Below are 17,785 nucleotides of genomic sequence, written 5' to 3'. Positions count from 1 at the left end.
TAAATCATGTAGATGTCAGTCTAGACTCTGGGTATTGAGAAGTCTGATGGCTTGGGGGAAGAAACTGTTAGACAGTCTGGTTGTGAGAGCCCAAATGCTTCGGTACCTTTTGCCAGATGGCAGGAGGGAGAAGAGTTTATATGAGGGGAGCGTGGGGTCCTTCACAATGTTGTTAGCTTTGCGGGTGCAGCGTGTGATGTAAATGTCTATAATGGCGGGAAGAGAGACCCCGATGATCTTCTCAACTGACCCCACTATCCGCTGCAGGGTCTTGTGATCCAAGATGGTGCAATTCCCGAACCAGGCTGTGATGCAGCTGTTCAGGATGCTCTTGATACATCCTCTATAGAATGTGGTGAGGATGGGGGTGGGAGATGGACTTTTCTCAGCCTTCAAAGAAAGCAGAGACGCTGCTGGGCTTTCTTGGCTATAGAGCTGGTGTGAGGGACCAGGTGAGATTCTCCACCAGGTGAACACCAAGAAATTTGGTGCTCTTAACGATCTCAACGGAGAAGTCGTCAATGTTCAGCGGAGAGTGGTCACTCCGTGCTCTCCTGAAGTCAACAACCGTCTCTTTTGTTTTGTTCACATTCAGAGACAGGTTGTTGGCTCTGCACCAGTCCGTTAGCCGCTGCACCTCCTCGCTGTAAGATGACTCGTCGTTCTTGCTGATGCGACTCACCACGGACATGTCATCAGTGAACTTGATGATGTGATTCAAGCTGTGTATTGCTGCACAGTCGTGGGTCAGCAGAGTAAACAGCAGTGGACTGAGCACACAGCCCTGGGGGGGCCCCGTGCTCAGTGTGATGGTGTTGGAGATGCTGCTCCTGATCCGGACTGACTGAGGTCTCCCAGTCAGGAAGTCCAGGATCCAGTTGCAGAGGGAGATTTTCAGGCCCAGCAGTTTCAGCTTTCCAATCAGGTGCTGAGGACTGATTGTGTTGAATGCTGAACTGAAGTCTATAAACAGCAATCGAACGTACGTGTCTCTTTTGTCCAGGTGGGTTAGGACCAGGTGGAGGGTGGTGGCAATGGCATCATCTGTTGAGTGGTTGGGACGGTACGCAAACTGCAGGGGGTCCAGTGAGGGGGGGGCAGCAGGGTATTGATATGCCTCATGATGAGCCTCTCGAAGCACTTCATGATGATGGATGTGAGTGCAATGGGACAGTAGTCGTTGAGGCAGGACACTGAAGATTTCTTCAGGATGGGGACGATGGTGGCGGCCTTGAAGTACGTTGGAATGATGGTACTGCTCAGGGAGATGTTGAAGATGTCAGTGAGAATATTTGCCAGCTGGTCACACACCCTCTGAGCACTCTGACAGTGCCTTTCCTGCCACAGATGCTGCTCAACCCACTAAGTTCCTCTAACAGTTTCTTGAATTAGGTTCCACATTCTGCAGTTTCCTATGTCTTAAAAATGTGTGTATATATATGTATATACTTTTTACATATACTAATCAAATTTTGAAAAATTGACTTATTACTTCATTTGAGAAGTAGTACTATGGTTAATATGTTTCATTTTGTGGCCTATGGTTCAGGAAATCCTGCTTCTGTGAAAGATGAAGTTGCAAGTTAAACTTATTTGTCATTCCCTTTTGACTCCCCATCTATAAGACGATATCTATGAAGGAAGAACATTTTTCCTGTTCAGTCTTATTTGTTCATAAGGTATGTGCAGAAATGCATGCACACATTTGAGCCTTGGTTTTGCTCAGATGGCAACTACTGTTCATATCAGAACCAGAAGTGTTAGATAACTTATGTCAAGAGTGCATTGCTGAGAGAAAGTCATGCAGCTGAACTGGTGGTTGTCAAGTGTTAAGCTGAAGTATTGTTTGTTCTGCAGCAGTGGTTTGACATAAAGCAATAAAGTCAGGTCTCTTATCAATGGCTATGTCACAACCTACAGAAAACAGTAATTATGTATCTTGTAAATTTTCCTATAAAGCTGATAGTCACTGCAATTCTAAGTAATTTGTCCTATGTTTTGCATTTCATTGTCTGGAGAGAAATAATTACCTTTTCAATAGGAATACAGAAATGGCAAAGCAATTAGCACACTGTCTATATGGGGCATATAGATGCAGTTACGTGTGGAAATCCTAAAGTTGCTGTCTAACTTGGTGGCTGCTCTGAACACAAACAGAATCAATGTTGAAGCAGTTGAGTGAGCAATACTTTGCCACTAATGAACTATTTAACATGCCAACAGAAGTTAGCATTGGTCGATTCAAGTCTAAATAACTATGTTTTAATTAAAACCTAAGCTTTAATCAAGCCTAAGTATTAATTTTTGATGAAAAATCTCACTAGAATTTTAATATTGCATTCATCCAATATAAAACTGTATGTAGAGACTGAAGTAAACAAATTTTAAATATTTTTCTTTTATATTTTCATTATTTGTCTTTGACACTTCTCTTAATTTTCTTTTTATCTTTATTTTATTTTCTTTCCTGTGAAGCATTTAAGTTTAAATAAAATACTAAATTTTGTTGTAAATTTGGACTCATGGGAAATAATTTAAATGTTTATTATGGGTGAAAACAGTAAAAATAAACCAGCCATCTTCTTTATTTTCTTCACCATTCTCATTAATACCAAAGAGCTCTGATGTGGAAAAACCATCAACATGATTGATATGAATCAATTTTGATCAAATTTCCACCCATTGTGCAATTTGACACTGGGGGGGGGCGGGTCATTTCATAAAATCTAAATATTAAGGTCAAATGCATTTAGCAACAGAAGTTCATAAAATCATCAGTTATATATTAAAACCAAATAAAGAAAACTGTTTTCCACAAATTGTTGATATATCTATTCTATATGGAAATGCATGAAAAAAACGCTACAGATAATGCTTTGTTTTCAGCTTAGTTATGGCTTAAGAAGTAAACAGTAATCCTCTTTAAGTTCAAAGTTCAATGTATATTTTATTATCAATGTATGTATACATTATAGAAATCTGAGATTCATCTCCTAGCAGGCAGCCACGAAGCAAAGAAATCCAGAAACAATCTCCATATATATGAAAAAAGGTTGTCTATCACCCAGTGTACAGTGAATAAAAAACTATGTCATGTCCATAATAAAATAAATGAATAAAATAACCCATAATAAAGACTGTCGAACACCCAATGTACAATAAAAAAAAACATCATGCCAACACTGACCACAAGCAAATAGTGCTCCTGAGCCGAAGTTCACAAGAGTGTCCTATAGTTCAGCGCAGAGCCAAGTAAGCATCGTGGAGCAACGATCTTAATCAGCCTGTACCTCGCCCTGGGCCCCCGAGACCCTGCCCTTCCCGACACCTTGACCTTTTCAATCTGGCCCGGCTCCATCTGAACACCCCATTCTGCTGCTTCAAGCAGTGATCTGAACTGGCCCAAACCTCATCTTGGGCACAGGCACCCTGAACTTTTCAACCTGGCCCGGCACTTAACTCTCCATCCAAACAATAGGTTCTATTGCTTGGATACGCTGAACTGCCACTTCAGTTCAGCCTGTAAATCTCCATCCACTCATCGTGCTCAGTTGTATATGGTGCCTGGGCCCCGAGGCTTCAGTTCGGCCTGTAAATCTCCATCCACCCATCGTGCTCAGTTGTATATGGTGCCTTGGCCCCGAGGCTTCAGTTCGGCCTGTAAATCTCCATCCACCCATCGTGCTCAGTTGTATATGGTGCCTGGGCCCCGAGGCTTCAGTTCAGCCTGTAAATCTCCATCCACTCATCGTGCTCGGTTGTATATGGTGCCTGGGCCCCGAGGCTTCAGTTTGGCCTGTAAATCTCCATCCACCCATCGTGCTCGGTTGTATATGGTGCCTGGGCCCCACAGCTTCAATTCAGCCTGTGCCCCACCTTTCATGCTCTTCTATGCAATTGGCTACAAGCCCACCACCTCGCCTTGCCTCGTCACATCAAATTCCCTCCAAGTCCAAAGTGAAGTTACAGACTATGACTTGTGATGATTATTTGCCAGGAAAAGTATAATTAGCATTACAAGATAAATTACAAAGCCACGTTTACATCAGTATAAAGTTTGTAGTTTTTGCTTTCATTGTGTCAGTTTTGCACTGAATTTATTCTGAACTCTTTAGGACACTAGGACACTTAAAAGCACTTATCTATTTTGGTAAGTGAAAACTTTACTGACCATCCATAGATTAATCTTATATAGTATGTCTAGACCAAAACAATGAGTAGCTCTGTATGTAAATATCATCTAACAATACGCTGGTGAGTACATTGGTACATCACAAACAAGAGAGAATCGGTGCTGGAAATCCAAGCAGCACACACAAAATGCTGGAGGAACTCAGCAGGCCAGACAGCATGTGTGAAAATGAGTACAGTCAACATTTCAGGCTGAGACCCTTCACCAGTCCTGACTTCAGGAAGGGGAAGTCGGGAAAACGTGCATCAGTCTGTGATGGAAAGGTGCGCAGCTTTAAGTACTTGGTGTCAAGATCTTCAAGGGTCTGTCCTTCACCCAGACTGATGCAATCATGAAAAAAGCACAGTAGGGAGCACTCTGACTGTTGCACCACAGCTCGGTATGGAGGCCGCCATGCTCAGGATTGCAAGGGGCTTCAGAGGGTTTTAGACTCTGCCTGCTCCATTACAATCCTCCCCACCATTAAGGACATCTTCCAGAGGCAGTACCTCAAGAAATCAGCATGCATAACTAAGAACATTCCCATCCAGGACATGCCCTCTGATCATTACTACCATCAAGAAGGAGGTGTAGGAGCTGATGACACACATTCACTGATTCAGGAACAGCTCTTTCCCTTTGCCATCAGATTTATGAACAGCTCATAGGCCCATGAACACTAACCTCATTATTCCTTCTTTTTAGCACTATTTATTTATTTTGTTATCTATAGTTAGTTTATGTCTTTACACTGTACTACTACCACAAAATAATACATTTCACGTCATGTAAGTTCGTGGCAATGAACCTGATTCTGATTTTGATTTTAATTCGACAATAATTCAACACAAACCAGTAATCAGTTCAGGAATCATTTGACTTCTATCTCATTTTGAAATATTAAAAGATAAACAATTTTTCTATTCGTAACAAACAGGATCTGCTATTGAATTCAATTAAAATGAATGAGATTTGCTCAATGATTCTGCAATCACAATTGCACTACACCATGAAGTACTGATTCATTTGAATTATAAAAATTTGCTTGACGCATGGATACAATAAAGATTTTTTTGACAAATGCAAAATGGTAAAAGACATCAAAAAGATCTAAAATATATTCGTGCTCAATTTTCACATTTATTATTCAACTTAGAATTCAGTTTTTGTCTGTCAGTTTCATTATTGTGTAAAATGTTCCAGTCTTTGCCATTAGTTATTGTCTGCTCTAATTCTTTGGGAGGAATGGGTTGTTGTATTTCAGTATATGCACAGGAGATTCTGCATATGCTGGAAATCCAGAGGAACACACACAAAATGTTGGGGGAACTCAGCAGGTCTGGCAGCATCTATGAAGAGAAACAAACAATCAATATTCTGGGCCAAAACCCTTCAGCTAGGAGTCCATGAAGAGACTCAGCCTGAAACGTTGCCTATTGATTCCTCTCCATAGATGCTTCCTTCTCTGCTGATTTCCTCCAACATTTTGTGTGTATTAAGTAGCTTTCATATAAAACTATTCCCCACCATGTGGAGAACTATAATTTCTCAGTGATAACAAGTCCTGTTCTGTGCTTTATGTATGCTCCAAAATGGAAAAGGCTGATGGGGTTGGTCAAGCTAGGAATCACACCTCTACTTTCTTAGAAGATTACATGGATTTGGCATGCCATCTAAAACTTTGACAAACTTCTCTAGATGCACAGTGGAGAGTTTCTGTCTGGTTGCATCACAGCCTCGTATGGAAACACCAATGCTCAGGAACAGGAAAGTATTTAAAAAGTGACGGATACTGCCCAATCCATCACAGGCAAAGCCCTCTCCATAACTGAGCACGTTTATAAGGCGAGGTGCCACAAGAGAGCAGCCCATCATCCAGGTCACACTCTCTACTCGCTAGTCATTGGGCAGGGGGTACAGGAGTGTAGGTCCCACACAACTAACTTTAGATACAGTTATTACTCTCCTGAACCAGCATGGATAACGTCACTCACCTCAACACTGAACTGACTTCACAACCTATGGATTTATTTGCAAGGACTCTACAACCTATATTCTTAGTATTATTTATTTATTTATTTATTATTGTTATTTACACAATTTGTCTTCTTTTGCACATTGACTTTTGTTAGTTTTTGTTATTTAGAGTTTTTCATAAATTCTGCTGGATTCCTTTATTTTCCTGTAAATGACTTCAAGAAAATGAATCTCAGAGTAAAATATGGCCAAATATATTGTACAAACTTTGATAATAGATTTACTTTGAACTTTGAAAACCTAGCTTATCTTTGGAAAGTTTTACTCTGTTGAACTAATTGGTCCAATAGAAAGTCTGCAAGCCCACTCTCAGTTAAAATTTCATCTAAAACTTTCCTATGTATCCTTTCAACATTTCTTTCCCTCATGTATTCTTAAGTTTCTCTGAATAGCATCTATGTATAAGTATATATAAGGACATGCTCAGCACAGCTTTGTGGGCCGAAGGGCCTGTACTGTGCTGTAGGTTTTCTGTATTTCTATGCTCTTCCTCTTCCACTCAGCAGCAAGTTTCAAATTCTAACCATTCTCCGGGTAGGAAGTTTTATTCTTTAATTTTTAATTAGTTTATTAGTAAATTACATGTATTAGCAGCCTCTACACTGGTACTTTGCTTAATGCTCAGAGTGTATTCCCGTGAATGATAGAACTACAGGGATCACTGCTAAAGAGCTTCTTAAAGAATTATACACACGGAAATGTACAATAAACACTAACCGTGCATGGAATTCGACACAAGCCTCTGCTATCTCAGCTGCTGCATGAAACTTGTACCAAGATCCGGAAATCTGGGATGAGCCCAGCAGTGTATTTCCAGCAGTCGCTCCACACTGACCTTTAGGGTGATTCATTGCAGCACGGATGCTTGCAGAGGACAGCGATGCACACCAATTTCCTGGTAGGCAGACTCCAACATGACGGCTCAGCAATATATAGCAGCAGGGAGAAGAGGGGCATTGGCACACAGTTTCCTGGCAGAGCAGGACAGAGGCCATGGATCCATGCCAGGCTTCCAGCACAGCAGTGTGTAACCTAAGTGAAAGTTTATTTGAAAATACAGCAGGGTTCATACCTGAGCATGTTGGAGATCAATTGTTCCAACCTCCAGTTCTTCAAGACCATATTCTAAACTCAATTATCTTCAGCTCTCTTTCTTCTACCCAAAGTAGGAGCTTTTGCTAATAATAGCACAATGTTGAATTTCATTCACACTCATCAACAAATAAAGTAGATTGTATTTCCATGTAGGAAGACATCAATGACATTCAGAAATGGCTGGTAAGTAGAATGCAAAATTCATGCCAGTTAATTACTATACCTTCTCCAGCAAAAGAAATTCCAATCAACTACCTCTGAACCATAGTAGTAACACCATCACTAATTTTTTCCAATATCCTAGGGTTGCCATTGAAATCTAACAGTAACTTAAATGAGCCAACACAATAAAATTAGAACATAGAACAGTACAACACAGTACAGGCGTTTTGGCCCATGATGATGTGCTGACAGATTAACCTAATCCAAGATCAATCTAACAGTTCACACCCACATAGCCCTTCATTCTTCTTTCATTCATGTCCCTAATTTATCTGCCTCCACCACCATTCTAGATGCTTTCCTCTTTCTATGTAAAAAAACCTACCCCTGACATCTCCCCATACTTACTCCAAACATCTTAACGTTGTTCCCGCTTACATTAGCCACTTCCATCCTGGGAAAAAGATTCTTGCTGTCTACTTAATCCATACCTATTATCATCTTGTGCAGCCATATCAAGTCACCTCTCATCCTCCTTCTCTCCAAAGAGAAAAGCCCTAGCCTGTGCAGCCTACCTTAGAAGACATGCTCTCTAAGCCAGGCAGCATCTTGGTAAGTCTCCTCTCTGAAGATTCCAAGTCTTTCCTAGAATGAGGAACTGCACACAACACTCCAAGTCTGGTCTAACTAGAATTTTATAGAGCTGCAATATTACCTCACAGCTCTTGAACTCAATTCCCCCAACTAATGAAGGCCAATACACCAGATGCCTTCTTAATCAGCCTATCAAATTGCACTGAAATTTTGAGGGATTTATGGACGTAAACCCAAAGATCACTCTGTTTCTTCACACTGCTAAGAATCCTGCCATTAACTCTGTATTAGCTAAGGGAGCAAATCACAAGCTAGGAATCCTGATACTCCAAAGGATTCCCACCATCTAGAAGGAACAGATTCAGCGTGTGATGGAACACTCTCCACTTCGATGGACGAGAACAATTCTTGAGAATCTCATCAACAGCCAGGACAAGTCAGCCCACTTGGCTGACTTCCCAATGCACAAGCCAAAACATTCATTGCTTCTATTATCTGTGCATGCTAGATGCAGTACTGGACTAAAAATTTAAATTGGCTTATTATTGTCACATATACTGAGGTAGAATATAACACTGTCTTGCACACTGTTCATATAATAAATATTGATCTTGCAAGCCATGTTCACTTCATTGAAACTGGTACCTTCCTTAGTAAGAGACTGAGGTACAATTACGATAGCTGTCTCTAAGTTTATAAAATCTGAATGAAGAATACATGTTTCCATTTAGGCAAATCAAAATCTGTTCAACTAGGAATTCGAGGGAAATTTATTTACACAATGATTAATTACAATGCAAAATTCATCACAAAAAAGGAGCATTTGAAAATATAATTTAGTTACAATTAAGATAAAATTGGTTAAATATTCTTGGAAAAACATGAGCCAAAAATCTTGTTTCTCTGCTCATCAACAAGATTTTAAGTACTTTCCTGACATGAATGCATCTGACACTGAGCTATTAGACTATTGACACCTATAGCTTAAAGACTTGTAATATAATATTAAGGACATGCATTAATAGAAATAGGCACAACATATCTATTTTATATGAAAAAAATAATTTTACGTATTATAGATAAAAACAATTTGGTCCTTTTGGTAGTCTAAAATAGATTTGAAGATTAGTTTATCAAGGGATAATAAATTAGACACATGCTATGAAATTACAAATTCTGTTTGCAACTCAAATAATCCATTACCTAGCTTTCTCTTTCTTTATTGAACCCATATTCTCTGTGGTATTCTTTAAAGCTTCATCTTGCCCAAAATAAGTAAAGACCACAAGATAAAGGAGTAGAATTAGGCCATTTGGCCCAATGAGTCTGCTCCACCATCTCATCATGGCTGATCCAATTTTCCTCTCAGCCCCAATCGCATGCCTTCTCCCCGTATCACTTCATGCCCTGACCAATCAAGAATCTATCAACCTCTGCCTTAAATATACATAAAGATATATGGCTGGACTATAGTTCACAGTAGAAATAAATCTGAACATAGCTTCAAAGAAACTTGTTTATTCTTTATAAATAGATCACTGAATATTTTACTAATATGTATTTCATGTAAATGCTGGTGGTGCAGAATATTGGTTTATTTGCATTTGTCTCACTGATGATTTCACATCATAATCATTCAGCTGAAGTGTAGTCACTGTTGTCTGTCACATTCAGCAAGATTTTACAAGAAGGGACGAGCACATATTGTAAGTGCATTTTTTTTTACTTAATGATCTGGGTTTATCAGAATGCAGGTTCAGCACAATGGGCTGATTCTCTCTGGAATTTGGAAGAATTTAAAGAAATCACATAGTTCATTCACACCAAGTCTATGGAGTCACATCAAATAAGTTTAGCCTTTCAGTATCAGAATCAGAATCAGAATCAAGTTTACTATCACTGGCATATGTTGTGAGATTTGTTGAATTTGCAGCAGTATAATGCAGTACATAATACTAGAAAAAAATCTGTGAATGAAAGTAAATATATACCTGTACCCACCCCCCATGCCAGATGGTGATGCAACCAGTTAGAATGTTATCCACGGTACATCTGTAGAAATCTGCAAGTGTTTTTGGTCACATACCAAATCTTCTTCAACACCTAATGAAATACGGCCACTGTTGTGCCTTCTTTGTAACTGCATCAATATGTTGGGTCTAGGTTAGATCCTCAGAATATTGACACCCAAATAACTTGAAATTGCTCTTTCCACCTCTGATCCCTCTATGAAGACTGGTGTGTGTTTCTCGTCTTATCCTTGCTTAAATCCACAATCAATTCAGGACCGAGAAGAAGAATTTTTTGTTTGCATTCAGAGAGTAGTGAGTCTTTGAAATTTTGAGGACAATGCGGGCTCAGTCACTGGACATTCAAAGAAAAGATTATAAAATGTTTCAGTATTAAATTAATCAAAGGATATGGGGTTAGGGCCAGAAATAAAAGATCAAGCAGAAGTATGTTCACATACCTGAATGGATTGTTTCTATTTTTATTTCTTGTGTTTATATGTTCTTACGATGCAGTTTGAGGGATTATTATTGGTTAGATCTTTATAAATTTTGAAATAAAATCACAGAGTTTTTTCCATACAGCTGATAGGAAAGGTAGGAGAGTGATGTAATACCTAATCTAAAAGACATATTTCCATTAATGAAGCATTCTATCCTCAGTGCATTGAAGTATCAGCTGAGATTCCAAACTCAGTGTTCTAGAGTGGGATTTCAAATCATTAACTTTTTTTCTTTGACAAAGTGCTATCCACAGAGTCAAGGAAAACATGTCATATGTTAACCAAATCGGCAAGCTAAACTATCAGAAATAACAAATGTACAAAATATATCCCCTAACATTTGTAATTTCATTATTTACCTTAATAGAATCTCTTTCACTAGTTTTGTAATTTTGGTAAACTCTTCAAAATTGCTTAAGTCAAAGAATTCCAGCCACTGTATAAAAATATATTTTATCTCACATTAAATTTGTTTTTGAACATACTTAAGGAAAATACTTACATGCTGAACAATGTATCTAGAATAATACTGACGTTAATTGATATGCAAATGACATTGCAGTTTTCAGACCAAATCAAAACTGAATGAGTGGAAATTAATGAAAATAAGGAAGAAACCAACTGAACCCACTGAATTATTTGGGAACAATCCTGCATCTAAGTGAATAAGTAGGTTACAGCTTAATTCCACTTGGAAGTTAAGACATAATGATCTTGACTGGTACTTCAATGCAGTACGAGGGGAATGCTACTCTTTCTAGTCTAGAGATTCGCAAACATTTTATGCCATTAACACCCCACTTACCAAGGAGTCTGTGGATCCCAGGTTTGGAACCCTTGCTCTAGTTAATGTTAAAGATCCCATTAAACTACTGCCATAGAGCAGGGAAGTTTGGTAAATATTTACATGTTACGCAAATGCAATGAAAACTGAACTGCTGGATACTGTGCTCTGAGATACATCAAGCAACTTAGACATAACGTAAACAGGTGCACAGGTGCATGTGAGCATAAACTTAACCGAAAACTTTATTTTTTGCTGAAACGTTCTTTATTTATAAAAACGTTAGGAGATGGCAAGAAGTGAAGTTGCAGATGTATACTCTTAGACATCAAAATTCTTTTGATTGTGGTAAATACTTCTTTAAGACGAAGCAAATATTTTTAAGCATCGAGAAGTGACCTACTTTTAAAGTTACTGTTTACAACGAATATTTTACTTAAAAGTGAAATGCCACCAAACTTTTGATATGCTAATTTCAGCAGCAAGTTTTGCAGTGAAGCATGAAGGAAGATTAAAGCTGTTTAAGCTTCACAGTTTCAAAAACTTAAAATGCTGCTTAATTCGGAAGGGTTTTCCTTGATATTTGAAAAATGCTTGAAATTATAAACATGACAAATCAACATCACTGTTTCAGATAAGAAAGCAGCAAAAAAATGAAAAAGACATGCAAAATAGCTACAAGCTACTAAATACCTTACTATATTTCCTTCGTTAACTTTAGCCTAGCTGAACTATATTTATGTGCAATGTTGCAGCATTTGAATCACCAAGACATACCGTAGAAGGATAAGGAACAAGTGCTATCAAATGAGAAATGTACAATAGATTCTTGATGGCTCGTATAGACAATGTGGGATGAAGGGGTTGTCTCTGTGTTACATGATAGGAAGGCAGAAGAATGGGAATTATAGACTAGTTAGCCGGACCTAGGTGGTTGGGAAGATGATGGAGTTGATTGTTAAGGATGTGGTTTCCAGGTACTTGGAGGCGTATGCTAAAATAGATGGAAGTCAGCATGATTTCCTTAAGGGAAAAACTTGCCTGACAAATCTGTTCAAAGTCTTTGGGGAAATAACAAGTAGGATATACAAAGGAGAATTAGTGAATGTTATGTACTTGGATTTTCAGAAGTCCTTTGACAAGGTGCTGCACATGAGGCTGCTTAACAAGATAACAGCCCGTGTATTACAGGAGAGATACTGGCATGGATAGAGTATGGGCTGATTGGCAGGAGGCAAAGAGTGGGAATATAGGGAGCCTTTTCTGATTGGCTGTCAGTATGGCATGGTGTTCTACAGGGGTCGGTGTTGGGACCACTGCTTCTTACGTTTTATGCCAATGATTTGGATGATAGAACTGATGGCTTTATGGCCATGTTAACAGGTGATACATAGATAGGTGGAGGGGCAAGGGGCAGATGGAGTTGAGGAATCAGGGAGGCTGCAAAAGGACTTAAACAAATTAGGAGAAACGGCAAAGACGTAACAAATGGAATACAGTGTTGGGAAGTGTATGGTCACGCACTTTGGTAGAAGGAATAAAAGCACAGACTGTTTTCTAAACAGGAAGAAAATTCAAAAATCCGAGGCGCAAGAGACTTCGGAATATCGGTGCAAGATTCCCTAAAGGTTGATATGCAAGTTGCGTCAGTGGTGAGAAAGGCAAATGCAATGTCAGGATTCACTTTGAGAGGCCTAGGATATAAAAGCCAGAACGCAATGCTGAGGATGAAATTCCGCGTCAAACTAAAGTCTATGTGTAAATGAACTTAGCCGTCTTCTGGGACATGTACGCGTCTTCTAAGCTTCTCTCAGTGTAAACGCATTTGTAAGTCCTTGCCCACCTACATACGGCTTCCCCCACCCCATGGAAAGTGTTAGAAAAACAAGTGTCTCTGTTTCTGAAACTGGACAAAAGGCTGAGCAAACGAACGTTTCGCTGAGACCATGTCTCATGCACCTGCTGCGGGCTGTTCACATCTGCCAGTTTACCGTGCACCTGTACCCTGAAGCTTTTCACCTCAGCATTATCAAACGCAATCAGTCACACTATTCAGAAACGTATTTCAAATCCTCGATTGAATTTCATCGTTCTGGACTTCCAATTCTGTTTTCCGCTCCCAAGCTCTGTCCAGAAGGTCAGTGTGAAGGTACACTTGGAGCAACACATACAAATCCACAACTCCCTGAATGGTCCTCTTCAGCTGATGGATGACATGTGGGAACTATGCTTCAATTTAATTCTCTACGGGGGATGAGACGTGTATAAGATGATGAGAGGCATTGATCTTGCGGATAGTCAGAGGCTTTTTCCTAGGGCTGAAATGATTGCCGCAAGAGGACACAGGTTTACGTTGCTGGGGAGTAGGTACAGAGGAACTGTCGGGGCTAAGTTTTTTACTCAGAGAGTGGTGAGTGAATGGAATAGGCTGCAGACACCGGTGGTGGAGGTGGATATGATAGAGTCTTTTAAGAGACTTTTGGATAGGTAATTTCTGAGGTAGGGACATGTTCAGCACAACTTTGTGGGCCGAAGGGCCTGTACTGTGCTGTAGGTTTTCTGTGTTTCTATTTCTTAATCCTGGGCACAAAACAATTAAAATATATTGAAGCAGATTGCACTGAGTTCTGCAGACGCCGACGGTAAAGGGTGGCTCAACTTTAAAGGACCAACTTCTTTTCCTGTACTGTAACAATTCTATGATTCAATGATTCTATATTAAAGGTACATCTATATTAAAGTTATTGTTATTCATTTCTGCAAAACACAAATCTCCTATAACTGTTAAAAACAGTCTGACTAAGAAAATCTGGCTGACAACAACCTCTTACTTAATCTCAGCCAGACCAAGGAGCTGATCACTGACTTCAGGAGGAGAAATCCAGAGGTCCTTGAGCCAGTCTTCAACAAAGGTGGAGAGGGTCGGCAACTTTAAATTCCTCAATGTAAAATTCGGAGGACCTATCCTGGGCCCAGCACACGGCAGCACCTCAACTTCCTTTGCGGAGATTCAGCGTGACATCTCAAACTTTGATACACTTGTAGTAGAGAGTATATTGACTGACTGCATCACAGCCTGGTTTGAAAACACCAAACCCCTTGAATGGAAAATCCTACAAAAAGTACTAGATGCGGTCCAGTCCATCACAGATAAAGCCCTCCCCACCTCTGAGCAAATTTACGACAACAGTCGCAGGAAAACTGCATCCATCTTCATGGATTCCTTCCCCAGCACACCCCAGCTCCCAGGTCATGCTCTTTTCTCGCTGCTGCCATCAGGAACAAGGTACCGGAGCCTCAAGACTCACACAGCCAGGTTCAGGAACAGTTACTACCGCTCAACCATCAGGCTCATGAACCAAGAACCAAATTGAGTGAAGCCTGATACCTTCACTCAACTTCACTTGCCTCGTCATTGAAATGTTCCCACAATCTATGGACTCACTTTCAAGGACTCTTCATCTTATGTTCTCAACATTTATTGCGTTTTTTTTTTCTTTCTGTATTTGCACAGTTTGTAGTCTTTTTGCAAAATGATTTAACACCCAATTTGATGCAGTCTTTCATTTATTCTATTATGGCTATTATTATATTATGGATTTATTGAGTATGCCCGGCATGAAAATGAATCTCAGGACTGGATAAGGTGACATATACTTATCCTGATAATAAGTTTACTTTGAACTTTTGTACCTTGACTTAGTCTGCATTGCAAACAAAGTTAAGTCCCATACAGCTTTCCCAGTGCACTGTCTGGTAATGTTCGGTCAGAATGCTTCCGTCAGAAACCAGTCGGCGGTCAGTCATCTGAATTTAGAATTAAGCTGGAATTAACCGAAGCGGGATAACCCGATGCACAAATCAAGAGCAAAAAGAAATTATTCGTTGTCCGATCTGCAAACACGAGCACTTGCATCGCTTAAATGTGCAGCAACACTTCACACGCACACCAGCTATCGAAAAGGAGTAATAGTTTAACTGGGCGCCGTCACTCTCTTACCTTTTAAGCCCTCGGGAGAATTAAACTGCATTAAATTGTAATATTTGACCTCTTATAAAAAGTGACTCCAATGTTGGATGGTCTGTAAAAGTATTGGTAGGGACTGATTTCCCGCAATATGATTTCCCTACGGGGAATTTGGATTGCTCAAGTGCTTACACAGCTGTCTGACTGACAGGGTACTTACAGAACACACAGGCAGTAGACGCCCGGCATGGACTCGCTGTCCCTTATCAAGTAGCTGCCGTCCTTGCCGCTTTTGCTCAGTAGCATTTCCCCGCGCTCCCTGTTGATTTTCCCGTGATAGACAGGATGGTCCATCTTTTCTCTAACGCGTCGCGGAGACCGGTATTTACTCTGTTTGCTTTGGACGAGGTTCCGGCAGCAGTGGCGGCGGATGCACAACGCCGTTTGACACCCAACAGTGTAAGAGTAGGTTAGTGTATTACTTCAGTCCCACCACCACCCACCCTTCCAAAAACAAAACAGAAAGACGTAGGATGTTAGTGGAAAGGTAAACAGAGTTTACAACTAACGGGACAGAGATCGCTACGCATTCATCCTGGGCTCTCTCTGACTCAAAAACAAAAGGGCAGGTATTACTCAGCAGATTACTACTAACCTGCTGGCGGTTTCCAACGTTTTCAGGTTTTATCTTTTTTGATTTCCAGCATTCGCGGGCTTTGTTTTACTTTTCACCACTGACTCAGTTCGTCCAGACCACCAGTAACAGAGAGGTTGTCCACCCCCGACCTTTGGAGCCCTTCCGACTTATTTCCATTTTACACTGAGTGAAAGTTAACAAATTTCACTACATATGCCGATGATATTAAACTTTACCTCTACAGTCACGTTACCTTTACCTTACAGAGTCACTAAGATCTCTTTTAAAGCAAGCACAAACTACACGTTGGCATATTGTCAAGCTTTCTTATCTTCTTTAATCTTAGCAATTTAACAGGGATATTCTCAAGGAAAAGATAAAACTTCAGACCCATAGAATTTGCTTTTCTTTTTGCCATGAATACAGACTTTGTTTGAAAGTGTTTGCAGTGTGTGCAGATTCATTGCACAAATTCTGCCAGCTATCACATTGTTAAAAGAGCTTAGCCAGCAGTTTCATTTTGGTTAATTGATGACATTTGAGTTTTAAAAATCTGTTTTTCTCTCTGTTCTGCAATTTTGGCATTCAGTTAATGCCCCATAGCTACATACCATTGTACTATCAACATCTTGCAAGTCTGACACCAATTGATGGACTGTCCTGGAGTTGACAGACTATCCTGGATTTGGAGGGCTGTCTGTGTTTGTGGGTGGGTGAGAGGGAAGCTGGTAGGTGATAGACAGAACCACATGGGTGGCAGGTTGTTGGGCAGATGAATTATGTGGGGAAGATGGAAAAGGTGAATAGAGAGAGGAGAAACCTCGGTGGACAAGTGAGTGGATAGGTGAATTAAAAAATTCAGGTAACACAGCCAATGTGACTCTAATGTAGTCATCCCATGGCCAAATAAATCAGAGCAGGAAATGCTGCTTTTGCTAAAGATATGCAAATCCTTAAAAAATGAATAAATAAGAAAACAATCTTGTTTCATGAAGAAACAAGGGACTGCAGATGCCAGAATGTTGCATTGTTTTGACACAAGTCATTGAGAATTCCTTTCCTGTAACAGATGTTTCATGACCCACCAGCAGTTTGTTGATGCAATGTCTATGAATTTGAGAAAATTCTGCAAAGATAGATGTATTATGAGATGATGCTCAAAGTAGTTAAATCACCCAGTTCAGATGAGATGCATCCAAAGTTGATGAGAAAGCTAAAGATTGAAATTAGAGGTACCAGCCTTAATCTTTAGAATATTTTGTAGATAAAGGTATGGTGCCAAATAAATGAAGCATTGAAAATGTCACGCTTTTCTTCAAGACAGGGTGTAAAGATAAACCCAGTAACTGCAAGCCAATCAATTTCACCTTGCTCATGATAAACTCTTAGCAATGATATTTAGCCTTATACTTATGGATTCTTATTATGAATACTTATGGATTCATTAGAAAATATCATCTTGAATTTTTTAATGTCAATCCATCTTTAACTTATTTAATAGTCTTCTTTGTTGACAGAAAGTATTGATGAATGAAACATAGTAGATCTAGCGAATACTGACTTTTGAAAAGCATTTGTTAAATGCCACAAAATAATACTTTCAGCAAAGTTGAACTTCTTGAAATTAAAAAAAAAGCTGCATCAATGCAGAATGGATCATTCTATCAAGAAACAGGGATTGCAGTGAATGTTTACAGTATAGTCTTTGAATCAAAACATTATCTCCTTTTCTCTTCCCACAGACTGGGCTATGTTGTAGCATTTTCTGTTTTTATTCACAGATTTCCAGGTAGTTAAGATCATAAAGGTGCAAAAGTTAATGAGGA

The 17,785-nt window shown here is 39.6% G+C and overlaps 1 protein-coding gene across 1 annotated transcript in view; it reads right to left on the bottom strand.

Annotated features, from left to right (window-relative positions):
- Positions 1 to 15,788, bottom strand: part of sh2d1ab (SH2 domain containing 1A duplicate b) — a 47,002-nt gene extending 31,214 nt beyond the window's left edge. Inside the window, exon 1 of the mRNA XM_059976959.1 lies at positions 15,543 to 15,788. Within this exon, the coding sequence (XP_059832942.1) occupies positions 15,543 to 15,676 (134 nt within the window). The 5' untranslated portion in view covers positions 15,677 to 15,788. The remainder of the gene's footprint in view (positions 1 to 15,542) is intronic.
- Between the last annotated feature and the right edge of the window lie 1,997 nt (positions 15,789 to 17,785).

Source organism: Hypanus sabinus, chromosome 8 (genome assembly GCF_030144855.1).
Source record: "Hypanus sabinus isolate sHypSab1 chromosome 8, sHypSab1.hap1, whole genome shotgun sequence".
NCBI lineage: Eukaryota > Metazoa > Chordata > Chondrichthyes > Myliobatiformes > Dasyatidae > Hypanus > Hypanus sabinus.
The sequence above is the reverse complement of the archived record's forward strand: the minus strand, read 5'-3'. Positions and strand labels throughout refer to the sequence as shown.